General features: G+C 33.4%; 1 protein-coding gene across 4 annotated transcripts; it reads right to left on the bottom strand.

Moving 5' to 3' along the window:
• Positions 1-200: 200 nt before the first annotated feature.
• LOC147075948 (uncharacterized) lies at positions 201-27,890 on the bottom strand. 4 transcript variants are annotated; one of them, XM_085942273.1, is made up of 12 exons: positions 27,800-27,890; positions 23,053-23,264; positions 20,155-20,316; positions 19,968-20,070; positions 16,605-16,870; positions 15,978-16,141; positions 15,476-15,607; positions 10,079-10,187; positions 8,964-9,026; positions 7,426-7,547; positions 6,730-6,955; positions 201-3,876 (listed from the first exon to the last, which is right to left on the bottom strand). In XM_085942273.1, the coding sequence occupies exons 2-12, from the start codon at positions 23,243-23,245 to the stop codon at positions 2,969-2,971; spliced, it is 2,448 nt and encodes an 815-aa protein (XP_085798399.1). In that variant the 5' UTR covers positions 23,246-23,264; positions 27,800-27,890; the 3' UTR covers positions 201-2,968. The 4 variants fall into 4 exon arrangements, with proteins under 4 accessions (XP_085798399.1, XP_085798400.1, XP_085798401.1 ...); XM_085942274.1 differs by having other exon boundaries at positions 16,605-16,864; XM_085942275.1 differs by having other exon boundaries at positions 20,155-20,307.
• Positions 27,891-27,981: the final 91 nt, after the last annotated feature.

The following is a 27,981-nucleotide window of genomic DNA, read 5'->3' as shown; positions in this document are numbered from 1 at the left end:
TCATTCCTATGTCGAATAGTGTACTCTTGCACCGAGACACAGATGTTATTACTCAAAATTTACAATGTATATTCCATAATTCAGGAGCTGAGGATTAAAAGAATGACATAATGTCGTCGCCCCAAAAGCAAAAGGGCACATGTGCAATTTTGACGGTTTTGAGTTATGAATGCAGTTTTCTTCGTAATTTTTTTCTCAACATTATGGGCAAAACGGCATTTGAAAACCCATGAATTCACAATTGAGCAAAGAAAATTAAGGTTACATGTGTATTTGTAAACTGATCTTCATTTAATGTATAGGAAAAAGGTAACATGTACACGATTTTAGGAACTATGTGCAATGTTTACAAAAATAATATAGGAAAAAGGTAACAAGTGTAATTATTTAAAAGTGAGTAAGGGCCTTTGTACAAAAAAAAATAATTTCGTTGCAGAAAAAGGGCACTTGTGAAATTTGTGAAAAATTTAAAAACATGTTGGCAGCGGAGAAAGAGGCCCAAATAAGTATTTTGGAAGATCACAATAAGCCTAAAGTGGACGCTCGCAAATCAAAAGATGAAAATAAAGCTATTCATAAATGCATATAGGAAAAAGGTAACATGTGACTTAAAACCACTTAAAAATAAAACATTGACAAATTATAAAAAAAATAAAAATTGCATTTCAATCTTGAGTAATAAGGTCACATGTGTTCCAAATTTTATTTCAAAATATTAAGTAATAACCTCTCCACGATTTTTTTCACTCCAAAAACACTTAAAATGCGTTTTTCTCAAAACTCAATTTATGCACAAGTGCCCTTTTGCTTTTGGGGCGACGATATGTATAGGAAAAAATACGTTGGGAACAGTTTTCACATCACCTTCAAGGGTTTTAAACGTGTAAAATCATTCTACTTCTAACATAATTACATTCCATGAACTCCAGTGTATAGAATGTTATTACAGTAAAATCATGGATTAATAATAAAAATATAAATAAGTATTTTGTATTACATAAGAAACAAATCATCAGAGTTTCTGTTATTTCTTATGGAGTAATTTGCTTTGATATCCGAGCGCTTTGGATTACAAACACATACCAGGAACAAATTATGGTCACGATCCAAGGTTTGACTGTATCTACATAGTAACATAGTTTTGTCTGACATGTACCCTTTCAAACACTAAAAACACTAATGAACATAAAGAAATATCAACATTTTTTCTTGTAATACTAATAGTAGATTATTTGAAAATTGTATAATCAAGTATATTCAACTTGGATCCTTTTAATCATCAGCTCCTCATATTACCCAAATGACACCACAGATATGACATGCACAAATTTTGTTTATATTAATTATAAAAAATGTTAATAGTACTAATTTCCATTGAGTTTGTTGGTTATATTTTATACATAAGAAGAAGTGTTGCCATTGCAAATTAATAATCAACATTTATTTCTCGAATGATTGTGCACAAAATAAATTTCAAATAACATCCGCTTTGTGAGTCGAGCTAAGACACTAAAATGATCACTAAACTAGCACTAGAGCGTATCAATAAAGTTCAAAATTGCTTCTAACGGCTGCGGTTTATTTATTACGGTTTGTTTCTAGGTTACGTTTAAATGGGAAAAGTACAATATAATTAGAGTTACTATCACAACTGTGATTACAGGACATTGCTGTATTACACGTACATATATGAGACACCTCCCAACAAAACGTGACAATTCTAGATCATGGGCATGGTAAAATGCTAAACACAATTTGTTCAAATGCCACCTGTTGTAATTACATCATTTGCCATAACCACATCTGTATATGTCACACAGTGGCGAAGGGTGGGCATAGACTGTTGAGATCCGACATAAATAATGCACACTAAAGCTTGTCTCACAAACTTATTTTTGTTTCAATTGAACTACAAATGTTGGTTAGTTTTTTTTTTAATTCAATTAAACACTGCCTAAAGCACACCACAATAGCAGAGGTGGATGTGTAGATCCAACAAAAACAATACATACTTTGTCAGTCATACTTATTTGTTTTTAGTGAACTGAGAATACAAATTCCAGATGGTTTTTAAAATTGATTAGCAGCGTTTAATTGAATTTAAAAAATCTAACCAATACCATCTGCAGTTCAATGAAAACAAAGTATGCGAGACAAAGTTTATTGTGCATTATTTATGTCGGATCTCCACAGCCTACCTCATCCCTTCGCCAGTGATAACGGGTTCCCAACCTTTTACGAGTCACGACCCCCTTTTTGAATTACCACTTTTCAAGGTATTTTTAATAAGGTAAATTAAACAAATCAAAAAAAATCGCATTCCTTTCAGTTAACATGGGAATCACCTATTATCATATTTTGTTTATTTACTAACTTACATTACACTTTATTATATATTATCTTGTACATTTAAATTAGCAAACATTTCATTTCATTTTACTAGTCTCCGTTTAGATACTGTCAAACCTTACACTTTTAACTAGTTTTTTGAAAGATTTTTATCCACTGGTAACTGAAAACTTTTATTTGTGAATACATAATATGTTGATCATGCACTATTATTACTTTTATAAGTATTTTTCAATTTTCAGCCAACGAGGTTAATCGAGTGTTGAGTATCATATAAACACATATACATTAATTTTACATCAGCCACTTTTTCTTTCAGTTAAGACCCTAGAAAAAAACTTTGTGACCTGTCCGGGTGTCGCGACCCATGGGTTGAGAATCCGTGGAATACGTTATACCAGACCTCTTTTGTTAAAATTTCAAACAATTACTCCAAAAGGCATACAGTATCTAAGATTAAAACAATTTCTTACGTGCGACACTAAAATGAGTGAATTTGTCATCCTTCGTCTCATCTGAGCATAATATATCAACGTATCAACGGATTAAAACTACATTAACCAATGTGGAAGTTGGCGGAATACACACACTACCGTTTGGCGGTAGTTAGGACATGACTTCAATAACGGTACGAGCGACTTTGCTTTCTGTCCCTCTCTCTGTTTCTAGACCTCCCCCGCCGTTCTCTAGAATCTCTGCGTTCCCTAGACCTATCCCTGTACTCCCGATCTCTAGACCTACCCCTGTCATCCCGCGACCTGTCCCTCAACCTTTCTTCATTCCTATAACTAGAATATTTCTTACTCTCGTACCGGTGACTGCTAGCCCGATCGGCACTCCTCGAACGAGACCTATCGTATCTCGATTTCGCAGACGCTTTTCTATCCGGCGTCCTCGCGTAGGAATCTCTACTGCTAAACTGACTATCTCGAAGCGATCGTTCACTTTTATGTTCGTAATAGTCTCTGTTACGTTTACTGGAAGACTGCGTCGTATCTTCGTCTAGATCAAACTTACTGAACCCTTTATCCGAGTTCTTTGAGCTTTTCGAATGTTTTCCATTGTTACTTTTAGATTTACGCGACAATTCTTTTCTGTCTCTTTTCGAGCTCTCATCGCTGGACGTTTTCTTCTTCTTCTTCTTCTTCTTCGCTTTTTTAGGAAGGGGACTACTCGAAGAACGGGTACTGGACGAGCTAGAAGATTCACTGCTTACGGAAGCGATAGAATTGCTCTGTTTGCTTTCACTGTCGTCCGATTTATTATTAACCGATTCCGACTCACTAGTATCGCTAGACTCCGAAGAACTGCTGCTGGAGTTGCTTTTATCTTGTCTCTTCTTATCTCTACTCGAAGTCTTCTCAACCTTCCTCGTGTCCGGTCTATGATTATGTTTACCTGAAGAATTGACCTTCGCAGTGTCATTCCTCTCTTTCTTATCTGTGCTGCGTCTGATTTTGGCTTCGGGGATACTTCTCTTATTCTTGCTGTGGTGATCTGCAGGCGGCGTCCTTTCGTGAGCGTCTCCTGTAAAATCGACCGCCATATTCATCTTTTTTCAAAAGTTATTCTCCCTCGACAAAACTACACAAACCATACTTACAAAGTCATATCAATCGGTTTAAATTCGTTGCGATTACTATTGAAATTAATATGAAATATTTTATAGGATGGCACAACTCAGTTTGATTATATTGACCTTTATAAGATTTATAACATAATATAAGATGTCTATCATAAAGTAGCAATTCCCAGCATGGCCCCAAAACATAAATTTACTATGTAGCTTCTAAAATGTATTTAATACAATATGTTAACTCATTCACTGCAGAACTGTTATTACTATTTAATTGACATGCTAATAGTATCTAATGGCCGACTAATTGGCAACGTACCTGTTGCATTGGACGCACGGAATGAGTTAAACTAATCGTATGGACTGTAGTACCAAAGAGAGAAGACAATTGAAAATCAGTACTTCAAATACATCTGAAATGTCACTAGATGTGAAAGCCTACAACAGATGCCATTATTTGTAGTATTCTATGAACACACTATAGATATACATCATAAATCTTCAGGTGTTCGAATTTAGAACTAAGCTCATCTCAGTATAAAAAGTATGAAATTATATGTCAAATGTTGGCATGTGGCGCCCTCACACAGCGGACAACTTATAATGGTGGATCTATATAGTCATAATGGTTCTTCATCAATTTAACCTTTAAAATTTAATCTTTATCAAAGAAACAAATTTAAAAAAAAGGTAGGGTATTTAAAAATAGTCATATTTTTCTATCAACAATAATTACATTAAATGGTAGCATTTCACACTGGGATTTTGAGAAATAGCAGCCAAAGGGTTAAAATGAAGTATGTATGTAATAACTTGTTTAAAATTACAATAATTACATAAATTCAATGCAGTTGATAAAATAAAACATCATTTAGCTTCATATAAAATAGTTGCTTCATTAAGTTGTCACTACTGTAAAAGTGGTAATGTTGTAGCCATGTCGTATTGTCAGATTACGGTATCTTGGAGCATACCTACTTAACGTTTCAGCTATGTTTAATACTTTTCAACTGCTTTCTCTTCTTTGGACCACAGTACCTCTTTAATCACTTCTACATAATAGGTTTGTTCCAGCAAGCGTTTTGAAAGATCTTATATGATAACCACGTCTAAACTGTGTGAAACGATCAGAGATCGTCTCGGCGCATAGTCAGAGTCTTAAACTGCCTTCAAATGAATTAGAATGTCTTCAAACAATACCAAATCAACAATTTTTATATGTTTAGGGTAACCCATTCATGTTCCAGACAGTATTTTTCACAATTTTAGTTTTGGACATGCACACTAGTAGCAAAGACTGCCTATTGGGCGTATGTATACAATTATAAAATACGAAAATAATGACAATTAAACAGTAAACAATATGTTATAATATAATTACAGTATTTTTACAGGATTTTTGGCTCAACTCGAAAATTTCATATTTATTATAACTGAAGACATCCCTCGAAAAGGGGTCTATATGAAAAAATAAAATTTTACAGAAGTAAAAAACGATTTTTACTTTTATTTGATTGAATTCTAGGCAATGGAAATATTATTTAGTAACTGAAAACACACTGAATTGTATAAAAAACAACTTTTTTTGAAAAAAGTAACATTTTATAAATTAAATTTATAAAAGAATGTCATTTTGGTGTAAAAAGGGTCTATATGTGAAAAATTTATTACAATCGTAAAAGGGTCTATATGAAATATGGATATAGCCATTAAACAATAATTTTATTCGATGGCTACAAGATTTTGGTAGAATACTCGTGTTCTGATGGTATGTTCTGCGAGATGTCTCATAGTTTTTTCAGTTGCTCGTCTAAGAGGAGAGCACAAAATTAAAGGCATTGTGCCATAAAAGCTGATCGTTTGTTAAAATTTTTTGTGCAATATGTATTTTTCAAATAAGTAATATTTTTTTTCTTGATCAGTAATTTCTTGACGTCATTTCTTTTCACAACCTTTTTTACTGCATATACTGCAATATTGGTTCAATGCATGACACATGTCATATTGCAGCAAGCATATAGACCCCTTTTCTACTTACTGTTTCTGAACGTTTTTTTGCAGATTTTAGTACCCCAGCTTTATTTAAATACTCTTCACCATTGTTTCTTAGACTTTTCTAATATTTTCTCTCAACTTTGCAATATGTATCTTACGTTTACGCTGCTTATTTATCGTTTTAAGAGCTGCCGATGACATTCCTACACATTGCAAGCCGGCCATTTTGATAACGTGAAACGCATAAAGACCCCTATTCCAGGTTAACCAACTTGGCAGTATTAATTGTGTCAAATGTGTTGCTATAATGAAATAAATTTTTATCGAATATATTGAGTAATGCTATATAGACCCCTTTTATGCAATAAAAGCACTTCAACCTGAGATGCCTTCAATTTTTGTATAGAAATTTATTGGAGCACATTTATAGCTAAATTGAACGCTAAATATAGTATTCAACGAACCAGCTCAAAAATTCAAATACAGCATTGCTCGACAGCGCACGATGATGCAGCATAAAAAATACCAAACTGCTTCAAACCGGTTAGAAATTTATTTGCAGGAACAAACCTACTATTGTCAATTCAATATAATTTTTAACCCGGTAACTTACTATAACTAAATTTGACAACAAATTAAATAAAACAGACTCACAGTCATTGAATAGATACAGAATCTAACAGTTGTACGACCTTCAATTGTTTCTGGGGTTTATTTGTACAACGTATCCCTGTCTACGCACGATTTAATGGCGTCCGGATAGCTGAGTTCCATCTCATGTGAAAATATGATAAAGGACTGTAACTTACTTTGTGTGGTGACACTTGGCTCATTCCTATTCTCAGTTGGGGTATCCTCACCGTCACTCCCTGAACTATCATCATCACCGTCTCCGTGTACCGCCGCCACCGGCTTTCCCGCTCTCGGTCTGCTCGCGGAAGACTTCCGCTGCAACGCTTCCTCTTCTGCGGCCAAACGCGCTTCAATCTCTCGAGAGGTCTTTTCGAACTCCGATTTACGGCGCCTGATGTTCTCCTAAAATAATCAGACACACAAGCAATCAGATGCGAGGGGGAAATAAGAAGACGGATAGCAATGGCTAAGAGTGCAATATCGCGACAGTTACTAGTAGTAGTATTACAGTTACTTAATGCAAATGCCTAAACCAAAATTAACCAAACTAAAAACAACTCTATATTCCACTCCCAGTGGGTACAATATAATAAAGGCGCTGATAGGGGAAAAAAAGTTAGTTGGGAGAAAAAATTGTTAAATTGACTTGTATGGAAAATTGTAGGCAATGCAGGGACACTAATCTTTGGGTGGAGAGCTTTTTAGCTTTCCTTTCCAAAAATTCAGATTCATTTATCTCAGAAACAGATACCTCCTCTGGCATCATGCTGCCCTGATACTTTTATTTTCACATTCCTTTCCCGCAGGTGATTTTAAGCTACCTGAAAAAGTTTTACTTCAATAAACAAGTCACAATTGTGATGTATATTTACCTGTAACTGTCCGTCAGTAACGTCATGACTGCTACTCCGCTTTTTGGCGCCCGGAGTGCTTCTGCCAGTGGAGTCCGACTCGGATTCGCTGTCCCCGCTGCTGTCGCCGTAAATCCCCAATCCTGGCAACACATACCACATGTATTCAAGGAACCATTTACAAAACCCAATTCATTCCCTGCCGAGAGTTTATTTACCCAAGTGTCCAACCTAGGTCACTAGCGTTTCGATAATTACATAACTAAATAAACAAACAATATATTCAACATATTGTGTTGAATAAATAATAAAAGCATGTGTCGTTAACATGAGTTTGTTGTAAAATAAACTATGAAACACGGTTCTCAATATTTAACTAAAGCACTACAGGTGTTTTGTGACCTTTTCATTAATAAAAATTATTTCATTTTATCGTTTTCATTTGAGAAATATTTAAAGCTGTGTTTACCTGAATCTAAGATTATATGAAGGCATGTATTAAGGATATAGATGAGACCTAGATGGTGTCTTATGTACATTTTCTATTACAGTACTTGATAGCGATTTATCAATATTTTTATTTTTTGTCATTTTTTGTGGGTAGAAATGAGATTGTTCCTAATGTATTAATTAGTTTGGTTCTTTACATACAAATCGACACCAGAATTGCTCCGAACAGATGAGGCATACTCTCGCTACAGTGGTCTCAAGCAGTGTACATCAATCAAAATTAGAGGTGGCTTCCCTTGTCGCCTGATGAGGTTAGTACAATAATATTATGTGACGCATAACGCCTAAGGACCGACCGATGTAATTATATATTTACATTAAATGTAATGCTTATTATTCTTGAAGAGTATTTGCATGCTATTTTTTATACAATGCGATCTGTCATTTATTATTATAGGTATTTTTTTCTCTTCAAACGCGTGCCATGCATATCATCTCACGTGCCACTGGTGGCACTTGTGCCATAGGTTCGCTACCACTGTTATAGTACATATTATAATATTCTCTTCATATTGCCTTGCCATATTTTTTTTATATCTTTTTACACAGATAAAATGTGAAAATATCAATGTTCATTATTTACAACTAATTGGCAATTGATTAGTTTTTCAAATAGGTAACATTTAAAATGATTTGTTTTTTTGTAGCTATCTATGTTCAATAATTCTATGCATAATGACATGTCAATCAAAACTACTCAGAACCTTTATAAGTAATTTGTCTAATATTGTTTGTATAAAATTTTGAATGATCTTCAATCAAGCATTAAAAATAGAGAATACTAATAAAATATGTTATTAACGTAATTTTCAATTAAATACCTTCATGTTAGATTCAAATAAACACAGCAATATAATATTCAATAGCTGTGCAAAAATATTTAGAAAGAAAAAAGGAATCTGTTCAATAATGGCTCTAGTACTCAAGCAATTTAAAATTCATTTATGAACAGCCAGACTGCCTCTGTAGAGAAATGTCAAATTATTATTATTATCTTATTGGTGCATGTTTGAATAATATGAAGTTTAAAAAAATGGAGGATGACTTACCGAGTTGTCCACCAATGGCAGACAAGGCCTGCGACTTGCCAGCCAATGATGCGCCACGCGTTGCTTTTCATATAAATACAAACTTTTAGTGAACAAAAATACATTTTTTTTTTCAATACAAAGCACTGGCGAATTTACCTGAAACCAGAACATCTACTGCACACATAAATGTGAATGAATTTAACACAAAGAAAATTCTTGTAAAACCAATTACTATGAAGTAACGGCAAGATTGTAACAAAATGGCTTCCGGAAAATTGATTATGGAAAAAAATCATTTGATATGGATATCAATCAATCTATACTGCTTCATCGAATATATTATTATGTTTACCCATCTTTGACAATGCAATATATTATTTCCTGCCAAAGTTTCTGTCATATTTTGAAAATAAGAACAATCAATAAGAAAAAACAATAGTTTACTTATTGCCATATTTAAAACATCTTTTTTTAGATAATATTAGAATTAGGTATTACTTAAACACATTTCTGTAAAAAAAAAAAAAAAAACAATTGTATGTATTATTAATAAGATAGTCATTATAAAATAAACTAGTTAAATAATGTATTAAACATTTTATTAAATGCAATATAACAAAACAAGTAATGAATAGTAGTTTAACCATACCATATCAAGAATGATTCTTTTACAGAATAATATTGGAGGCCGTTGATTCAATTTACAATTATTTAAAATAATTCATCTTCAACATTTCCTCTCAAAAAAACAAGAATCTAGTCTTTGTTATTAAAAGAAATTTAATTCTAACTGTATACAATAATATAAATTAATATCACAGCTTTTTGTTATATATTATAATCACTTTCATCAATCAAAATAAGTCATTTAAAGATGGGTCCATCTTTTTGTCAGTTTTCACATCAGTCTTGCCAGATATCAAAAAATTTACACTAGAAAAATGGAAAAAGTCACACGGTATAGAAGTGGGCAACATTTGGCGAACCAAGATAATATCATGGTGTAATAATTTTTCCATTGTAGACTGTTTGTAATATATATATTTTGTCCGTTGGTCACACTGTCCGGCCGACGCGTTCCATAGACACAAAGTACCGGTGGGTCAATGCATTTGGTTTAACAACAATGATACCTTGTGTTTGAGACCTGATCCTCCCTACTTCCTCTTGACAAATAGACAAAATCTGCTCCGTTGTCACGTCAAGAAGTATCTCCGTTAGCGTCCGCCTAACGCACAGCATCTGTTAACAAATACCATAGGATACATTCCTACAATACGGGGGCTGTCCATAAAATATTCAACATTTGATTTTCCTATGGAAGCCTCCTCCGTTGGGGAGGTGGAAGGTAACTTCTACATAAGTGAATTTTTTCCTGGCCATAGAGTGTTAACCTATAGCAGTTAGCCTGTGAGTCGGGTAGTGTGCTTTATGCCGTTGGATTCTCATTTCACGTAAGCTCTATTCAATTTCTCTCAACAAATTACAGTGTAGTGTTCCCCGATCATGGGTAATTTTTAAATTATAAAATGGAAAATTTCTTCTTTCAAAATGATTAATTAACCTTCTAAAGATTTTAATATTTTCCCTATGTAATATCTGTGTATAGCGAGATATGTGTAAGGCAGGTGTTGTGTGATAAATTAGGAATGTTTTTAAATTTTAATTTGTTGAGAATTGACAAACATTTTACTAAAATTTAAAGACATCCACAAATATATATTTTCATTTACCACTGAAAGCCAACGCACAAATAGCTGCCCTGCGAATTGATTTTTTTAGATTTATCAACATATTCACGCCATACACAGATATATTTACACACTTTACTCACAATTTTTGTCTATGCATAGTAAAAGAAATACATAATACAGTCGAACTTGGTTATTACGAGGAAGATAGGACTGACTGGATTTGCTCGTTATAAGCATTGCTCGTTATATCAGAGAATAGGTATTTTTAAATGAGTGGTCACATAACATAAAAAGTCACAATTCAAACAAAAATACACAATTAGAATTTTTCCCCGAAACAAGCATGGCATTCATAAACGACAAAAGAAGTTGTTTATTGTAATGAACGCTGGTAGGTACTGACACATACCTGTTATCAACAGGCTTTTGTTGGTTTCTGTAAATATTAAATAAAAAACGGGCCGAACTGCTACCCTGATCTCTATAAACAATTGAATAAAACACCTGATCTGGTTCCCTGCTCGAGTACGTTAATATTTTATTCATGAGTAAAGGCCTTCGTCCGGTGCGTGAAAATCACTTATTGGGCGGAGGTGTAATTAAGATAAATTTTAACCCTTTGATTAGTGAGTTAAATATTTAGAATATACATCTCGGGAGTGAGTTAATTTTGAAGATTTTCTTTTATTAAGTATTTTATTTTGGGTTAATTTACAAGTTTTTAGAATATTTTTTTATTATGTACCTACTATTACTATTTTTATTTCACAATACATTATAGCAGTGCTTCCCAACCAGTGCAGCAACAGCACAGTATAGTAAAAGCAAGGTCAGTTGTTCTCAACATTTTATAAAAATATATATTTTTATAAAACTATATTACTACTTGGATAGTAAATTATAGTCAAATAAATTCAGTGGCTCTCAACATTTCATAAAAAGTTTTTTTTCTAAATAATTTTACCTCAGACTTTCCTCGAATGATTATTATTGCACCTTTTATAATTATTTTGATTGCATAATAAATTTAATTTTTTATAATTCTAAATTTGGTTGGATAGTAAAATATTGTAAAATAAATTCAGTGGTTCTCAAGATTTTATAAAAAGATATTTTTTTCTAAATGCACCTCTTATATTTTGTTCCAGCGATTGTTATTCTACTATAATTTATTATTTCGATTATATAGTACACTATAGCAAACCAGCGGTTCCCATTTTTTTTTGTACTTATAAGAAATTTCTTTTTTTTCAAATGATTAGATATTATTATACTGTTGTTAGTTTGATTGGATAGTAATATAATGAAATAAATTTAGCGGTTCTCAACATTTTATATCAAGAAATCTTTTTCTCAGTTTACCTCACAATTTTTTTCAAGCATTATTATTTTGCCCTGCTAAGTAAAAAGACAGTGTTTGCGGTAATATACTATGACTATATTTCGATTACATAATAAAAATCAATTTCAGTGGTTCTAAACATTTTATAAAAAGATTTTTTTCAAAGTTTATCTTGCACTTATTCCGATGGTAATTATTATATTATATAGTAGTTATTTCGAATGCGTTATAAACTATATAGTAAATCAATCAGCGGTTCTCAACAATTTATATAAAAAGATTTTTTTTCTAAATTTATCCCGCACTTTTCCCAATGGTAAGTAGGTCTCATAAAAATTATTTTTATTGTGTAATAAACTATAGTAAATCAATTGCAGTACATTTTATAAAAATATTTTTTTATCTAAATTTATCTCACACTTGCTACTCTTGTTTTTCTTACATAGTAAAATATAGTAAAACATATTTTCTGACTCTCATCACCAAAAAGAATATTTTTATATTGCAATATATTGCAAAAGAAAGTAGGTATAGATAAAGTCTTATTATATAAACTTACCTAGGTAGATACTTGAAATATATCAGTCTGTTCAACAGTTTCTGTCTTGCACGAGTACACTATTTATCATTGTTATGCATTTATTGTTTACACTTTTTCATAATTTTATTAGAGGTTTTTGAAATGACAGGAACAACATTTTCATAATTGAAATTTAGCAGGGCAAAATAACAATCAATGAAAAAAAATGTGAGATACACTAAGAAGAAGATTTCTTGTTATAACATGTTGAGAGCCGCTAAATTCATTTCATTATATCCAATCAAAATTAGAACAGAATAATAATAAACATTTGAAAAAAAATTAAATAAAGTACAAAAAATGGAAACCGCTGGTTTGCTATAGTCTACTATATAATCGAAATAATTATAGTAGAATATCAATCGCTGGAACAAAATATATGAGGTGAATTTAGAAAAAAAAATCTTTTTATAAAATCTTGAGAGCCACTGAATTTATTTTACAATATTTTACTATCCAACCAAAATAAGAATAGTAAGTATAATAATAATAATTGTAGAAAATTTAATTTATTATACAATCAAAATAATTATAATAGGTGTAATAATAATCATTCGAAAAAAGTCTGAGGTAAAATTATTTAGAAAAAAAACTTTTTATGAAATGTTGAGAATCACTCAATTTATTTGACCATAATTTACTATACAAGTAGTAATATAGTTTTATAAAAATATATATTTTATAAAAATTTATATTTTTATAAAATGTTGAGAACAACTGACCTTGCTTTTACTATACTTTGCTCTCGCGACACTGGTTGGGAAACACCGCTATAATATATTGTGTAATAAAAATAGTAAAAAATAGATATAAAATGGCAAAACCACAAAATAAATAATATCGAATAATTATTATCGCGATCCAATTTCAATGCATGCAATCCGACTTCAAGCAAAAAACTAAATAATATCCAAATATTTTGCGAAGGGTGGTGCAGAGGGTGAGGTTTACCTAAAATCGGCATAATATTTGAATCTCTCTTGAGTGATTGAAACAACGATACCTAATGACCCGAAAGCAATCAAGCTGTCAAGAAGTGTGAAAAAAATTTAAATGTGGGACACATGTATGGCGCTTATTCTTGTCGCGCCGCCGCGTTTGGTTATCTAAATGTAAACAAAATAGAGCTGTATTGGAAACTTTTGAAAATAATATTTTTTATAATAATTTGTAGACATATTATATGTATAAATGAATTTCTACATATTTGGGATCCAAACAGAACTGAAAACTGAAATTGCTATGCATAAAAAAATATTTTCGTAATAATTTATAAAATTTTGAACACATAGTTGTTTCCAATTTGGGCCTGGAATCTTCGACAGAACATCTGTTTCTGATGGTAGAATTTAAAATTTTTTTCAAATGAGAATAAAAGGGGATGTAGGAATTTTACGGAATTAGATTTTGTTCGTAATAGTTGCGTTTATTTACGTATTTTTTTCTCACTAGAAACAAATATTTATTTTATAATAACATCTAAAAATTGATGATAAATGTATTTGTGTTGTCTGTAAATAATAATTACATCGAAATTATTCTATTATTATCTATTATTATTGAAAATTTCGAATGAAACGGTGTCGCCGCACATACGCGGCGATACTCTATTTGGATCACTACAGTGTCGCCGCATACGTGCGGCGATACTAATCAAAGGGTTAAAGTATAAATGATGATGGATGAAAGAGATAATTTTAAGACTTAGTATAATATAAAAAAATATGGAATTCAAATGTTGTAAATTTTGCCGCGCATTGTGCAACGGTATCGCGCGCCGGCGCCAGGGTCAGGCTCGTGATTCGCCGAATCCAAAGATCATCCAATCAGATTTGGCTAATCACGAGGGCTTTTGGTAAGTCTGCGTGGGCTCGGAGGGATTTCAAAAAAAGGGAACCCCGAGAAGAAGAGTTAGTGAGCGTCTGGTTTTCAAACCGTACGGACCTGACGACTACAACTGTAAAAGCCCAAATATAATTTGTAAAACTAAAAATTAAAAAAATATAAGAAGACCACGTTACGAGCACGAAAGACCGTGTTTTATTTATATTCCAATCGTTTAATTTTTTTTTGTGAATCCGGGGTTCGATCGACACCTGAGCTAGCCCCTGGAACCCTGGATATCTCAGTACCTACTTACTTCACAAACCTTGTATTTTTTTTTCAACTATATGCGTGGATACTTTTTCAATCTTGTCAGCGAAAACACCAATTAGGTAGGGACTTAAAACAATCCACACATAAACAGTTTTAAGAAAATTTTTGACTATATTTTAGCTCGGTATATCCGATAAGGAGCTCGTTATAAAAGTGAATAAATGTATGGAGAAAATCATAAATTAAAATGTCAACGAATGTTTCCTCTTTACATCCGAGATCTAGCTATATCCCTGATCGTAATAACCAAGCTCGACTGTATGTAACTGTCTTTCCTTCATAAGCTAGTATCAGGTAAAGATGTACCGATAATAATTAAGGCCATGCATTAGTTGAGGCACGGTCTAAAAAGATCGTTGCCAGGCGATGTGCGGATTGCGGGTCGCGGGTGCAAAAGACGCCTGTCAAACGAAATATTATTTCTCATATAAATCCAACATACGTCCATTTTATGTTCTGTTTATTATTCTATTAGTAACAATAATAATATATTCATTGACATGTTTTCTTTTTAAAGTAAATGGGTAACGTTTTTAGTCATCTTTACACGATTTTAGAATTAATTGGCCCGTCGCTATCACGCAGCAAAGTGACGTATGTCTGACTCGACGTTCCCTCCATGAATGCGAAGCGAGTACAAAATTTCGTCGCGCGTACAGTTGGAAATTATTTGGCGTTTCAATGATGCGTCACCTTAACAGCAAATAAAGTAGATACAATGCTTGAGAAGCACAAATCTAAAGAGTTTAAAACTTACAACATCCTGCATAATTTCTTCATCAGTGCGTTTCAGTAAAGGTAACGGAGCGATTGCTTCCTTCTCCCGTTCACCCTTTTCAGTCTTCACTTTATCTTCTGCTTCTGCTTCAGACTCCTCGCTGTCAGAATCCTATAGAGATTAAATGAGTGTCATTCAATAATTGAAAAGAAGTTAATTAGGAGCAGTTTAACATTGGCATATACAGTAAAACCTCGTTAGTAAGAACACTGATAATTCGAAATTCGCAGTAATTCGAAATGGCTCGAAATAATTCGTGGCCAGTCAAAAATTGACCGGTGTAGTGATCAGGAGTTAGTTTAGTTTTCTCGAATCGCCATTGGAGATTAGGAAAGAACAAATATCTGTGCCTGCCCTTGGTAGAGGCATCCCACTTTCGCTGCCAGGTCAACAACGCCGTATCCCGCATCATAATAAATGGGACAATGTTTACACGGTAAAGCTACATCAGTTTAAAGTTTAAACTTGATCAACATCTTACAAATTTGCTTTTAGCTGGCGGTCTGGGAATTCCATCATCGGGCTGTGAGTTCTCAAGCAACTTGTCGTCCTCTATCTTTTTCTGACGGAGGAATTCGTCTCTCTCCTTCTTGTCCCGCTCTCTGTCCATCTGTTTCTGCTTTTCGCGTTCCATCTTCTCTAAACCTGACCAAAATCAAACAAAAACTTTCATGTCACAGCGCAATGTTTAATTTGGTCGGTTAAAAAATTAATGATCCTTATCTGTCGTCTTTGATCAATTTATGACAAATGCAACTGATATTTTTTATTTATTTTATTATTTGACCATGTCCCATCCTAATAAGATCATATGGACCTCCAGAGTGGAGGCTTGTATTAACAGATTTCTGTATTTATGAGAAATGGATGTTGGCCACTCAAGTCTTCGCTCAACCTATTTGGTCCATACTCTTGACTCCAAACACAAATTGAAAATCAATGTGTATTTGCCAGACACCAGATTCGATCCTGGGACCCACAACATTACAAGCCAACACATAAGCCACTCGGCCATCGTGGACGTTATTGGTTATAGAACTGAAAATCGACTACATAACACATAAGTCTACTAATTTAATACGCATCTGGCCTTAGTATTTTTACTTACCTTCGCGAATCCACGCAGGGAGCTGGCGTCTTTTGGCTGCGTCGATGGTCTGCGTGGTGTCTTGGGCTTCCACCAGCTCCTGCTGAGGATGGGCCAGGAGTGGCGGGCGCTGATTCCTGCGAGGCATCTGCTGAGAGTGGCGGGACGAGGGCTGAGCGGGGGGGTGCGGGGGCCGGACGCTTCTGCCTCCACCCTCCACTCCTCTGTCCCCACTCCAGTAGCCCGAGCTGCTGAAGTTGTTGCTCGATTGCCCGCCACTACTATAACTTTTGGGGAAATTATTAAAAATATATGAAAAACATTACAAAGTATAGAAATCAATAGAACTGGGGAAAGTCACTTCATAAATTTGGTCTACACTACCTTCAGGGATTAGACCGAAACTGGCTTCTGACGGTCTTATAACAAGTATTGACTAGATCAATCTATTTACATGACTTTAACCCTTTAACAGCCACTGACGAGTGGTTCTCGTCATGGGCGTCTACTTTCGTGCGCCCATGACGAGCGAAACTCGTCGCGCCGTTTTTGCGCCTAATATGAGTCATATATTTATTTTTTCAATTTTAATACATGTATTGACATCTATGGGCAAGCTCTGCAGGCAAAAACGTTTGAAAAGTCAAATACATCGCGAGAATAAAGGGGATTCCCGAGAGGCCCATTCAGGGTTACCGATTTCTTCCCATGTACTGAGAAATTGTTGACTCATTAGTTCGCACCGCGTTCGCGTAATAATTGGTCGTCGGGATGATAGTCTGATTTGCGTTCTAATTGAAAGATTTTGCATTTTTTCTTATTGAAATTTAATTTGTGTTGAGTTACGAAGTGTTGTGAGTATTTATATTTATATTTCGCGTACGATTTGCGTATACAAGTGTTATATTTACGAGTTTACTTTTAGATTGAATTGAAACATTTTCGATGTTTTCAGATTGAAAATTTTATTTGTGTCGAGTGACTAAGTACTGTGACTATTTTTATTTATATTTTGCCTTCAATTTGGACAAACAAAAGTGTTATATTTACGAGTTTAGTTTACCAATTTTTCCAATTCAAAATGGATGAATATTGTGAAGATGGTGAAATTGACAATCTTTTAGAAACGATTGAATCTGAAGACGATAGTGATGATTCCGAAGTTGATGAAGTTGACGATACTTTGGAAGTTGAAGAAAATGAACCAACTACATCCGAAGCTACTGAAAGACCGACATTTGAGTGGAAATCGGATTTATTTGACCCGCGCGCATTTTCATTCGATGATACTGAATCGGGATGCAAAGCAGATAGTTTAGCTTCGGATGCACTTGAAATGGATTATTTCAAGTGTTTTATCCACATTTCCTTTATTGAAATGATAGTGCGAGAGACAAATAAACAATTTAAATTTGCTACAAAAAATATCACGGTTCTGAGTGATCGTTTACGACGATGGGTAGACTGTACAACCGATGATATGTACACATTTTTGGGAGTGTGCATGCTCATGTCACGTATTTCTCGCAACAAAATGACTGAACACTGGTCTATCAAAAGAATGTTGTTTTCACCGTATTATTCCGAATCAATGCCCAGGAATCGTTTTGAGCTCTTGCATCGAATGTTGCATATTAGCGATAATGAAACTCAAATTCCCGGAGATCGATTGTACAAGATAAGACAGGTCTTGAAAGAGCTGAAAATTTCTTTCAAACAGTACTTGTATCCTTATCAAAATTTGTGCATCGATGAGAGTCTTCTTCTCTTCAAAGGGAGGCTTTTATTTCGCCAATTTATCAGAACGAAGGCAAGTCGTTTCGGGATTAAAATTTTCGTAATGGCCGATTGTAAAACTGGCTTTGTTTTGGATATAATAATTTATACGGGGAAACAAACAGAAATTCAGAAGAAAAATTACATCGGAATATCAGGCAACGTTGTGGTAACATTACTTGAACCGCACTTGGAGCGAGGACATACGCTTTTCATCGACAATTGGTACAGCAGCCCAACATTGTTCAAGTACCTGTATGACCACCGGACAAATGCCTGCGGAACCGTGAGAAGAAATCGAATTGGGATGCCGAAATTCGTAAAAAAATTGAAGAGAGGGGAAACCGAGGCATTTCACACTGACGAAATGATGGCATTGGCCTGGAAGGACAAAAAAGACGTGACGATGTTGACCACAGTGCACAAGAATGTATTCAAACCGACGGGAAAAGTAAACTATGTGACAAAAATTCCTATTTCAAAACCCGAGTCCATCGTGGACTACAACAAAAACATGGGCGCTATAGACCAAAGTGACATGATGCTTTCATCCGTAAACTCATCACGAAAAACCCTGAAATGGTACAAAAAACTTTTTTTCCACCTATTAGATTTATCATTACTGAATGCGCATATATTGTACCAACAAAAAACTGGTAAAAAACAGCCCTTAGGTGACTTTCAGTTGAACGTTATCGATCAACTGATTCAAAAACACAAGACACAGCCAAAGACAAATTTGAAGCGGAAGGTGCCGCTACCCACCAGGCTTACAGAGAGGCATTTTCTGGGTAAAATACCACCTACGGAAAAAAAAATTAGTGTCACCAGAAGGTGTTACGTATGTTATAATACAAAAAACAATAAGAAACGTAGGGAAACGCGGTTTGTGTGCAAGCAATGTGACATTGCACTATGCTTTGAACCGTGTTTCGAAATTTACCATACGGAAGAAAACTTTTAGAGATGTTTACAGTGAAAATAATACTGATATTGCAAAAAAAATGCGTATTTGTAAAATTTATAAATTTTATAATTTTTTTTTTTGAATTTTTTAAAAATATTTTTGAACTATTTCTTGTAAATTAGCAGTGTTGTGATACTAACCTTAGTGCAAATTTTCCGACATTTTCATGAAATTATGAATGAAAAACCCGTTCGACGAACTTCAAACGATGTCTCATAATATGTAAGTGCTAGATATAAAATTTTCCACTGATAATTTATTTTTTATATTTTATTTAATTCTTGGGGCCTGGTGATTATACCTAGTATTATCAGCTGGGCTGCTAAAAGGTTAAGTTAGAGTGTCAGTGGTAGAGAGGAGCATATAGAAACAAAATATAAAATGGCAAATGGAGATCACCGCTTTCACTCCAGACCATTACACCAATCAATTCTTGACTGAACATAGTGGTTCTGTCGGCCAGCTATATGAGCTTGGGCTTGTCACCCATTCCACATCTCCATGTAGCAGAAAAATACAGGATGTAAACCACATCCTCTGGGAATATCCATACCCTTATGCACTATGGTTTTGAATCTCAATACTGTAAATTCTTAGCGATGTTTGCATTGCAAACCCTAAGTGTACACTTTAATAATCACCCTGCAAAATTGTTTTCTCCGGTGGAATATCCTGAATATGCAGGCTCAGGTAAGAGTGGCTGCTTCGGAGGTGGATCAGCATTCTGCGGCCATCCCCAGTTTCCTGAAAATAATAAATTTTAATCATAAATCAACACAACAACAAAAATCCATAGCAATCATCTCAGTAATATTTAATAAAACTTACCCCACGAATCCCAAGACTGCTGGTTGTCCCAAGATGTGGGGGGGTTGGAAGAGGCACTGGTCCACTGCTGTTGAGTGACTGAGGGAGCTGGCGGAGCTTCCATATCACCTTCCATTTCCATGGGAGCTTCGCCACCCTCCACGCCTGCATTGGCTGAAACAACTAATCACATAACTCATGAATTACACAACATGTAAAAGCCTCAGAAACATTCCGAGCCTAGAAAAATAAAACGCTTAACGTATTGGAGATGTGGTGCTGGCAATGACTGCTGACGTCCTGGATGGAACACAAAACCAGTGCCATGTACTACACGAGCCTCAGTAATGAGTGATAATTTTAGTAGATGGTTATTTTATATATTGTATTAAAGTTAGCAGAATAGGTGATAGACAAGAACATGCGTATCTACAAAAAATCATAGAAGTATATTGCAATATAGGTAGAGTGCAGTTTCAACACAATCTTAAAAAGCGTAAACCTACAACCGTGTTAGCCAAAACAGGACAAAAATGCTGTTAAGACATGAACGCGGATTTACAATAATAACCCTTATTGCAATCAGCGGCGGCTCCTCTAATACCATCCAAGTGCTACGCACTGCCAGCATTTTTGAAGACATCACTCAACTTTTCATTGTTATTCATAAGTGTATCACTCACTTCGCGAAGTAGAACATGTAGCAGTATTATGAACAATACTCCGTGCGCAAAGTGATTGCGATCCAAATGGATTTTCAGTTTGCACAGGATTACAATGAGACCATTGTATACTTCTTAAACGGTACTCCAATGTTCCTGTGGTAGCGTTTTGTGTAGCATTTTTTACACACTTTATGATCGGCGCACGAAATTAGGACTCTAGAAACAAAAACGCCAGTTTTTGTTTTATAACAATGTTGGCGAGTTAATTTTTAACAATTTCACATTTAAGATTAAATGAATCGCCAAACTTTTACGAAAATACCAACTCCCGCATTTATTTCTAAACCACTCAAATACATTCAATATAATAAATCAAAATTCAAAAAAACACAGCAGCACTACATGAGTAGTAGGTCGTAGCTGAATAATAAATAAGAACGATAATATAAGAGAAACATACTTTTAATGACATATAAATACATCAGAAATAAATCTGAGTTCGAAGGAACGCTGATTTACAATATAAATATTACCCACGCAATGTTAGTTTATTTTATAATTTCACTTAAATTAATAATAATGTGAAATTTAAGAAATAAACATACTGCTTTTCACTATTAACAAAGTAACCAAGCGTCCGTCAACCGTTTTTAGAATGGTTCATATTTGGCTGACGCATTCATTGTTCAAGCAAACCGTGACATTTATTTTTCTTTATTGATATTAAATCATTTTAACTGTTTAAAAACTTTTTTAAGAAATAGAATAGATAAACAGAGACATATTTAATTTACCTTCTGAGAAGTTCGACATTTCAGATACGTATTAGTGCACGATACACTAAGATATTATTTTAGCTTATTGACACGGCAGCCTTCGGTGATTAAGGTAATCATGAAGAGACACTTTACGACCTTTACGTGGCTAGGACAAGTGTTCCTGATGCCGCCAAAGAGTGTGACACTTCTTACCCTTATGGCACAGCCTCAAGGGTTCCGTTGCCATGGCCGGCCCTCCCTCACCCTGCAGCGGTGCTACAAAAGCGACCTACGTGCTGCAGGTCTGACATGGCGGGAGGCGCAAGACCGAGGGAAGTGGCGCAAACTTGTGCTTGCCATATGCTCCAATGTTGGGTATAGAACGTAAACCATTGCGCACTACCAGAAAATGCTATTCTGAAGACCACCGGCCGCCACTGATTGCAATATAGATATTAAATTTCGTCAGCTCAATACTACAACTACGTAGATAACTTGATTTTCACTGTTTTTGAGTAATAATATTCAATTTTACATTTCCTTCTCTACAACGTGATAAAACTAGGTCAGTCAGAAGTTAATGGAAACTGTATTAATTTTGTGTTTGAAAATATTAGATAACTTTAAAACCATAAATGCATTAAATATATAAAATAATATATCTACAATATTTTTTCATACAATTGAACATTTAATTGTTCCCAATTAGACAACCATAATTTTCTATTTTTATTTTAAATAATAATTATAGCCTAGATTTATGTTAATCAAGTAAACTTTAAATTTCATTTTCCCAACAATGACCAAATCAGAGTTTTCTAGTTGTAGTATTGAAGTGACGATTAGTATGAGCACCTTATTTAGACCTTGAGTTCATTAATAATTATCAACCGCATTCAATATTTTACGAAAGAATGAACTTTGTATAAGCAGACCCAGATGACCATAAGCAGGGTTGTTCACAAGGGTGCATTTATTTTTCACACACTGCGTCCATTAGTTAGTCCATGTTGTCTACAGACACAAGACCAAAAAAATTGCTTATTTTTGACAGTTAAATTAAGCACAGACAAATCAAAACAATTTTTGTTTGCATATCCTCAAACATTACTAGTCTGACCTACTGTTGTCTGTATGAGTTGAGGATGCTCTAGAGCAGGGGTAGTCAACCTTTTTATACCTACCAACCACTTTTGTATACTTACCAAATACTTTATGTCAGACTTTCGCTAAGTTTGGCAGAAAAAATCTTTATAAAACAACTCACTGTAGTTAAATCTATCTTTTTATTTATACTTTGCATACATATATGCGAGGGCGATACAAATAGTACATTTTCTGAAATTTAAATTGTCATGGGGAATTTTATGAAAACATACTGAAAATGTTTTTAAAACACCTACAGCCCACCATGAAAACTGGAACGCCCACTAGTGGGCGGTAGGGACCAGGTTGACCACCCCTGCTCTAGAGTGAAATTATTCATTTTTAATTACCCGGCATTGCGATGGGCGGAGGAGGCGGCGGTGCCGGTGGAACAGGCTGAGCAGGGCAGGTTTCTTTCATGTGGATCCACTGCTGCGCCAGAGCTCCCCAGTCCACCTGGTCGTTGGACATGTTCTGGTAGGCGCTCGGGTTGAGCGCCCATTGTGTCGGGTAGTCTATCGAGGCATCATTTCCGGAAAACATGGCGACTCATTTGACGATCCTGGAAACACAACGGAACGTTTCAGTATTTGAAACAAATAAAAATCACAAGATCAAAATGTCATTGCCAATGTATTGCTAACTACAATATGATAAGAAAACAGATGAATAAGAATGAACGCACACAAAAAATTCCAGTTAAAAATTAAAAGTCTTAAACTTAAATGAATAAGTATTTTTATTGTTTCGCTACGACAAACAAGTAAAACAATATTAAATGCAGGTATGAATGTTGGTATTTGTTTAATAATCATCTGTTAAAATCAAAATTAATAAAGTACAAAACCATGATAATTATTAAGCAAATCTTGTGTCTACCTTTTTACGATAAGTTTTAAGCTGTCCAGCCAAAGTCCAGCCAGCCTGTTTAAGCCAAAGGATCCAAATATGAGTGGCACAACGGTTAAAAAAAATTCGAGAGCCATACATATATTTTTATAAATATGATTTATCTAAATGAATTAATTACATTTTATAATTGTTTATTTATCAAGTGATGAAGATTTCCCGAATAAAACTAATGTAAATATATGTTATTATAGAATATGAATTACATATGAATTTATAGAATATGAATTACATAAAATTTTCACGCATTCCTTAAAACTAATGTGAACAATGACCTTCCTTGCATTTCTTTGGAGATTTTCTGTATGTTTGGTATGTAACTTGTAGTTTTTAATTTGAGGCACGATTCCAAATTCTCATCGGTTATTTGGCTTCTCTCTAAATGCTATTTATAATTGTTCATGTTTGAAAATGATTGTTCACATACATATTATTATGTAGACTCGAATATGAGTTCGGAAAACTATTCCATCTATTAAAAATCGTAGTATCTACCTTTTGTAGATCTTTTAAAGCGCTCCACTTGTGTTGTGACATTAAATTGCATTTTTCTCTCTCCAAATCCTCAATTTTGGTGGCAAGATCTACAAATTTTGAGCTCCATAACTCTTTGCTTGTTAAATCCACCAATAAAATTATATTTTAAAAGTGCTCGTGTCATTATCAAATGGAGAAAATTTTAATTTGTCGACTTTTGCAATGGGCGGATTTAAAACAACAACAATCATACATTTATGCATCAACCATCACGGAGGAAAAATTAGGTTCGCGATAATGTCATTATATAATATAATATCTAATATATATATATATATATATATAATATAATATAATGTGTACAAATCAATGACAAAAAATAAAAATTATGAATTTTGCAAAAGTTTTTGTGAAAATTGGGAATTTGGCAAAGAGCCGAACGCCAATGCCCAAAGTGCCACATGCGGCTCACGAGCCGCAGTTTGCCGACCTCTGGGTTAGGCAATGGGCTACCAACAATTCTTCCTAAAAAAAGTCAGTAAAAGTCGGTTATGAGGAAGCCAGGTGGGAACCGCGCTAATTGTCATAGCCGATTTTGGATAAAATTCAAGAATGAAAACCTAATCTAACCTAAACTAACCCAACCCAACAAATTATCCAGTATATCGGCTATTTTCAAAATGTGTTTACCGCTGGCTTCCCCATAACCGACTTGTACCAAAAAGCATAATAATATCCACTTCGTGGAAGCCCATAAATTATTCTCTATTTCACAGAAACAATGGAAATTTACTTATTTCCTTGTGTAATGGTTTTAACCCTATTTTGAAGGTAACACTATCTCAAATAATGAATGTAATATTGCACATATGAATACATGAAATAAAAATGGCACTAAGTGCCCGAAAATCGAAAAAAAAAAGTGAGTATGCAGAAATATTCTATGTGCCATCGCCAATATCCTAAATACATGTCTAAGTACCAAAAAAAAAATATTAGAACTTCTATGGATATTTAAAGATGGCTCTGGGTGTAAGAGGGAGCGTGATTAGTTTTAAAATTGGCACTAAATGCCCTTCTGTTTCAACTGAGATTTGTATCAAAATGGCTGACAATGGTGTTTTAGCGTCTTGTCCTAATGTTATAAAACGTAGTAAAACTGGTGAAAAGAGTGAATTGTGCGAAAAAAAAACTGAAAGACGCCGGCAAAGAATATGTATCATATGTTAATAAAGTGATATCTGCAAGAAAACCGGCAAATAATGAGGTAAATGCTAATTTAAATTTTCAAGTCATATTTAAATTTTCGTCAAGATTTTATCAGAGATTGGCAACCGTTTTCAAATTATGATATGCAAAAAGTGAATATGAGAACATATTATTAGAAAATAAGCCATAAGGATATTGTGAGTTTCGAAAATAACTAGTTGAAGATGATGTCATATTGTAATAATATTTGGTATAGTAGTCAAAAAACAGTATTTCTTAGAAAATCTTTGTCTTACGAAATTAATAAAAACAATAATGTAACATGGAATCAAAATTTAAAAAATGAGTAAAAAATAAATATAAACAAAAATGAAATTTAGTGCCATAAAACAAGTCTACTTACATAAAAAAAACATAATATAGGTATGTATAAAAAAAATTCTCGCATATTGGAACATGAGTTGTATAAAATAAAATGAAAATTATTAAGTAATACCTTTAAAAATATGATGAAAATGAAAGAATAATATGATATTGTTAGTATCAATATAGAATTTGGGTTTTGCAACTAAAACAAGGTTTAGAAAGAGACGGCATAATATCATTAAGTGTGTATCTAAAAATAATAAAAAAGGAGTTTTTGTATAATTTGCGTATCCTTTGCCCTTGCCGGACATTGATGATTGCTTGTAAAAAATAGTTTCATTGGCCATTTCACAGTTTAATTCATATTATAATTCTTTAAATTCTAATGGATTTAAGTTTTGTAATATTCCATTTAAGTCATTTTTTGCGACCCGGGTTTCGCCTTTCGGTATCTTCAGGCAGTGTACACTCACCAAAGGTTTCAATATAATAATATGTTATATTTTAATACAGTCATTCTTTTTATGAGTAATTGTGAACATCCATTACTAAATGTCATCATGTTAATTATACTATTAATGGTTAAGTTGAGTATTATTTGATTATTCAGACACATAAAAGGTTTCCTATCGCTTATAAATATAAAAATTTATAACAATATGTGTCATTGAGACTTAGTTCCTCGTTACCGATATAGAGCGAGGCACTTAGTGCTTATTTTAAGAAATTAGTGTTGCGACGTAGTGCTTTTCTAAAATGTCGTTGTTCAAACGTGTTTTTCTTAGAATGTTTAATTATAAATTGTATTTTTTTTTCTTCTAATGATTAAGATTGTATTCTAAATCTATTGAGAAGTTAATAAAATAGTGCTTTTATGAAAAATAAACGAATTATTCATTAAAACCGCTATATCTCAAATTCAACTTTTTGGCACTTAGTGCCATTTTTATTTTGTGTATTCATATTTGAAACATAAAAAAATTATGACATGACATACTTATTGATGTGGTATTTTACCACGTTTTTATTAGCTCGTATTCTTGTTTGTCCTGTACAATTTTTTTCTTGTTTGTCCAAGATTTGTATTGGACGATGGAAGATTTTTAACTAACTTCCCGCCTAGCTAGACATTTGAAACTTTTAGAATATATCAGAACACGATCACAATGCTTTCTTTTAATACTTTTAGCCATCTTTAAGCAGAATTGAATTCATTTTCAGTTAATTCTGTTTTGTATGGAAAGTTATTATTGTTGGTTGCTAAGGGGGTCCTAGCAACTAAATTATTAATATATACGTGCGTTACTATGTAAATCAATATGAAATGTCAAAATGACATTTCAGTATTCTATAATATTTATTCAGTATTTCTATCAAGTACAAAAAAAAAGTATTTATCAATACATAGAATTGTCAAGTGTATATGATTCAACAGAAAATTTAAGTGGTATAGGTATAAAAAGTTCTTTTTATCTTGTAATTATTTTAATTTAAATTGTCCAGAAGTTTACAGAAAACCTACAAGGCATCTCAAATAATGTAGGTATTATTGAATAACAATTTGGAAATTAGAACAGTTTTGCAAAAACCGACACTACAATTTTATTACAAAAACAGCTTAAAGCTGTTTAAATTTGGACACATCTGCCATCTGTCAAAATATTATTTAATATTACTGCCCACTAATAATATAACTTTCAATTAATAATTGACACATTCTATTATGAATTAATATGATATCTTCAACGTTTAAACATAAGTAGTTATATTTAATATAGATATTTTCTAGAATATTTAACCCGAAAAATAAATTAATAATTGATTCGACAGGCATGTAGAAATAGAGTAAGGTAAAACAGCAATTTGTATTTTTTTTAAATAATAAATACAGCATATTTAACCGAATTCTTACACAAACACCAACCAGAACGAACTACACGAAATAAAATCATCACATTGAACATATATTATCGATATTTTAATGAAATTGTGGTCCACTATTCGGTTTCAACTGGGAAAATAAAGTATCATTTTTTATATTTATTTATAGACCTCCCGGCTTCGGCGGCTATCAGCAAGTCCGGTAAAGGAATTTGTTATGATATAGTTATTGTATTTGAAAATTTGAATACAAACCTCAACTGTTAATTTGATTTAATCGAAAATTTATTAACCCCACGCAACTCATAAATCCGTCAGCCGCAAAAATTGACAAACATCGTGCGGTGCGGCATTGAATTAATTTCATTAATGTTGCTATTTTCAATTTTGTTATCAATTTACGATTATAATCATAAACAATCTGTGCTATTTTGGTA

The sequence above is a fragment of the Rhyacophila brunnea genome, unplaced genomic scaffold (genome assembly GCF_057557595.1).
Source record: "Rhyacophila brunnea isolate RB1 unplaced genomic scaffold, BYU_Rbru_1.0 scaffold_14, whole genome shotgun sequence".
NCBI lineage: Eukaryota > Metazoa > Arthropoda > Insecta > Trichoptera > Rhyacophilidae > Rhyacophila > Rhyacophila brunnea.
The sequence above is the reverse complement of the archived record's forward strand: the minus strand, read 5'-3'. Positions and strand labels throughout refer to the sequence as shown.

Excerpts from the sequence above, each read along its gene's own strand:
- LOC147075948 (XM_085942273.1), bottom strand. The coding sequence starts at position 23,245 with ATGTTTTCCGGAAATGATGCCTCGATAGACTACCCGACACAATGGGCG. Across the intron at positions 10,188-15,475 it reads AAGAAATTATGCAGGATGTT|ATGCTGTGCGTTAGGCGGAC; the intron begins GTAAGTTTTAAA and ends ATTTGTTAACAG. Across the intron at positions 6,956-7,425 it reads TTACTGACGGACAGTTACAG|GAGAACATCAGGCGCCGTAA; the intron begins GTAAATATACAT and ends TGATTATTTTAG.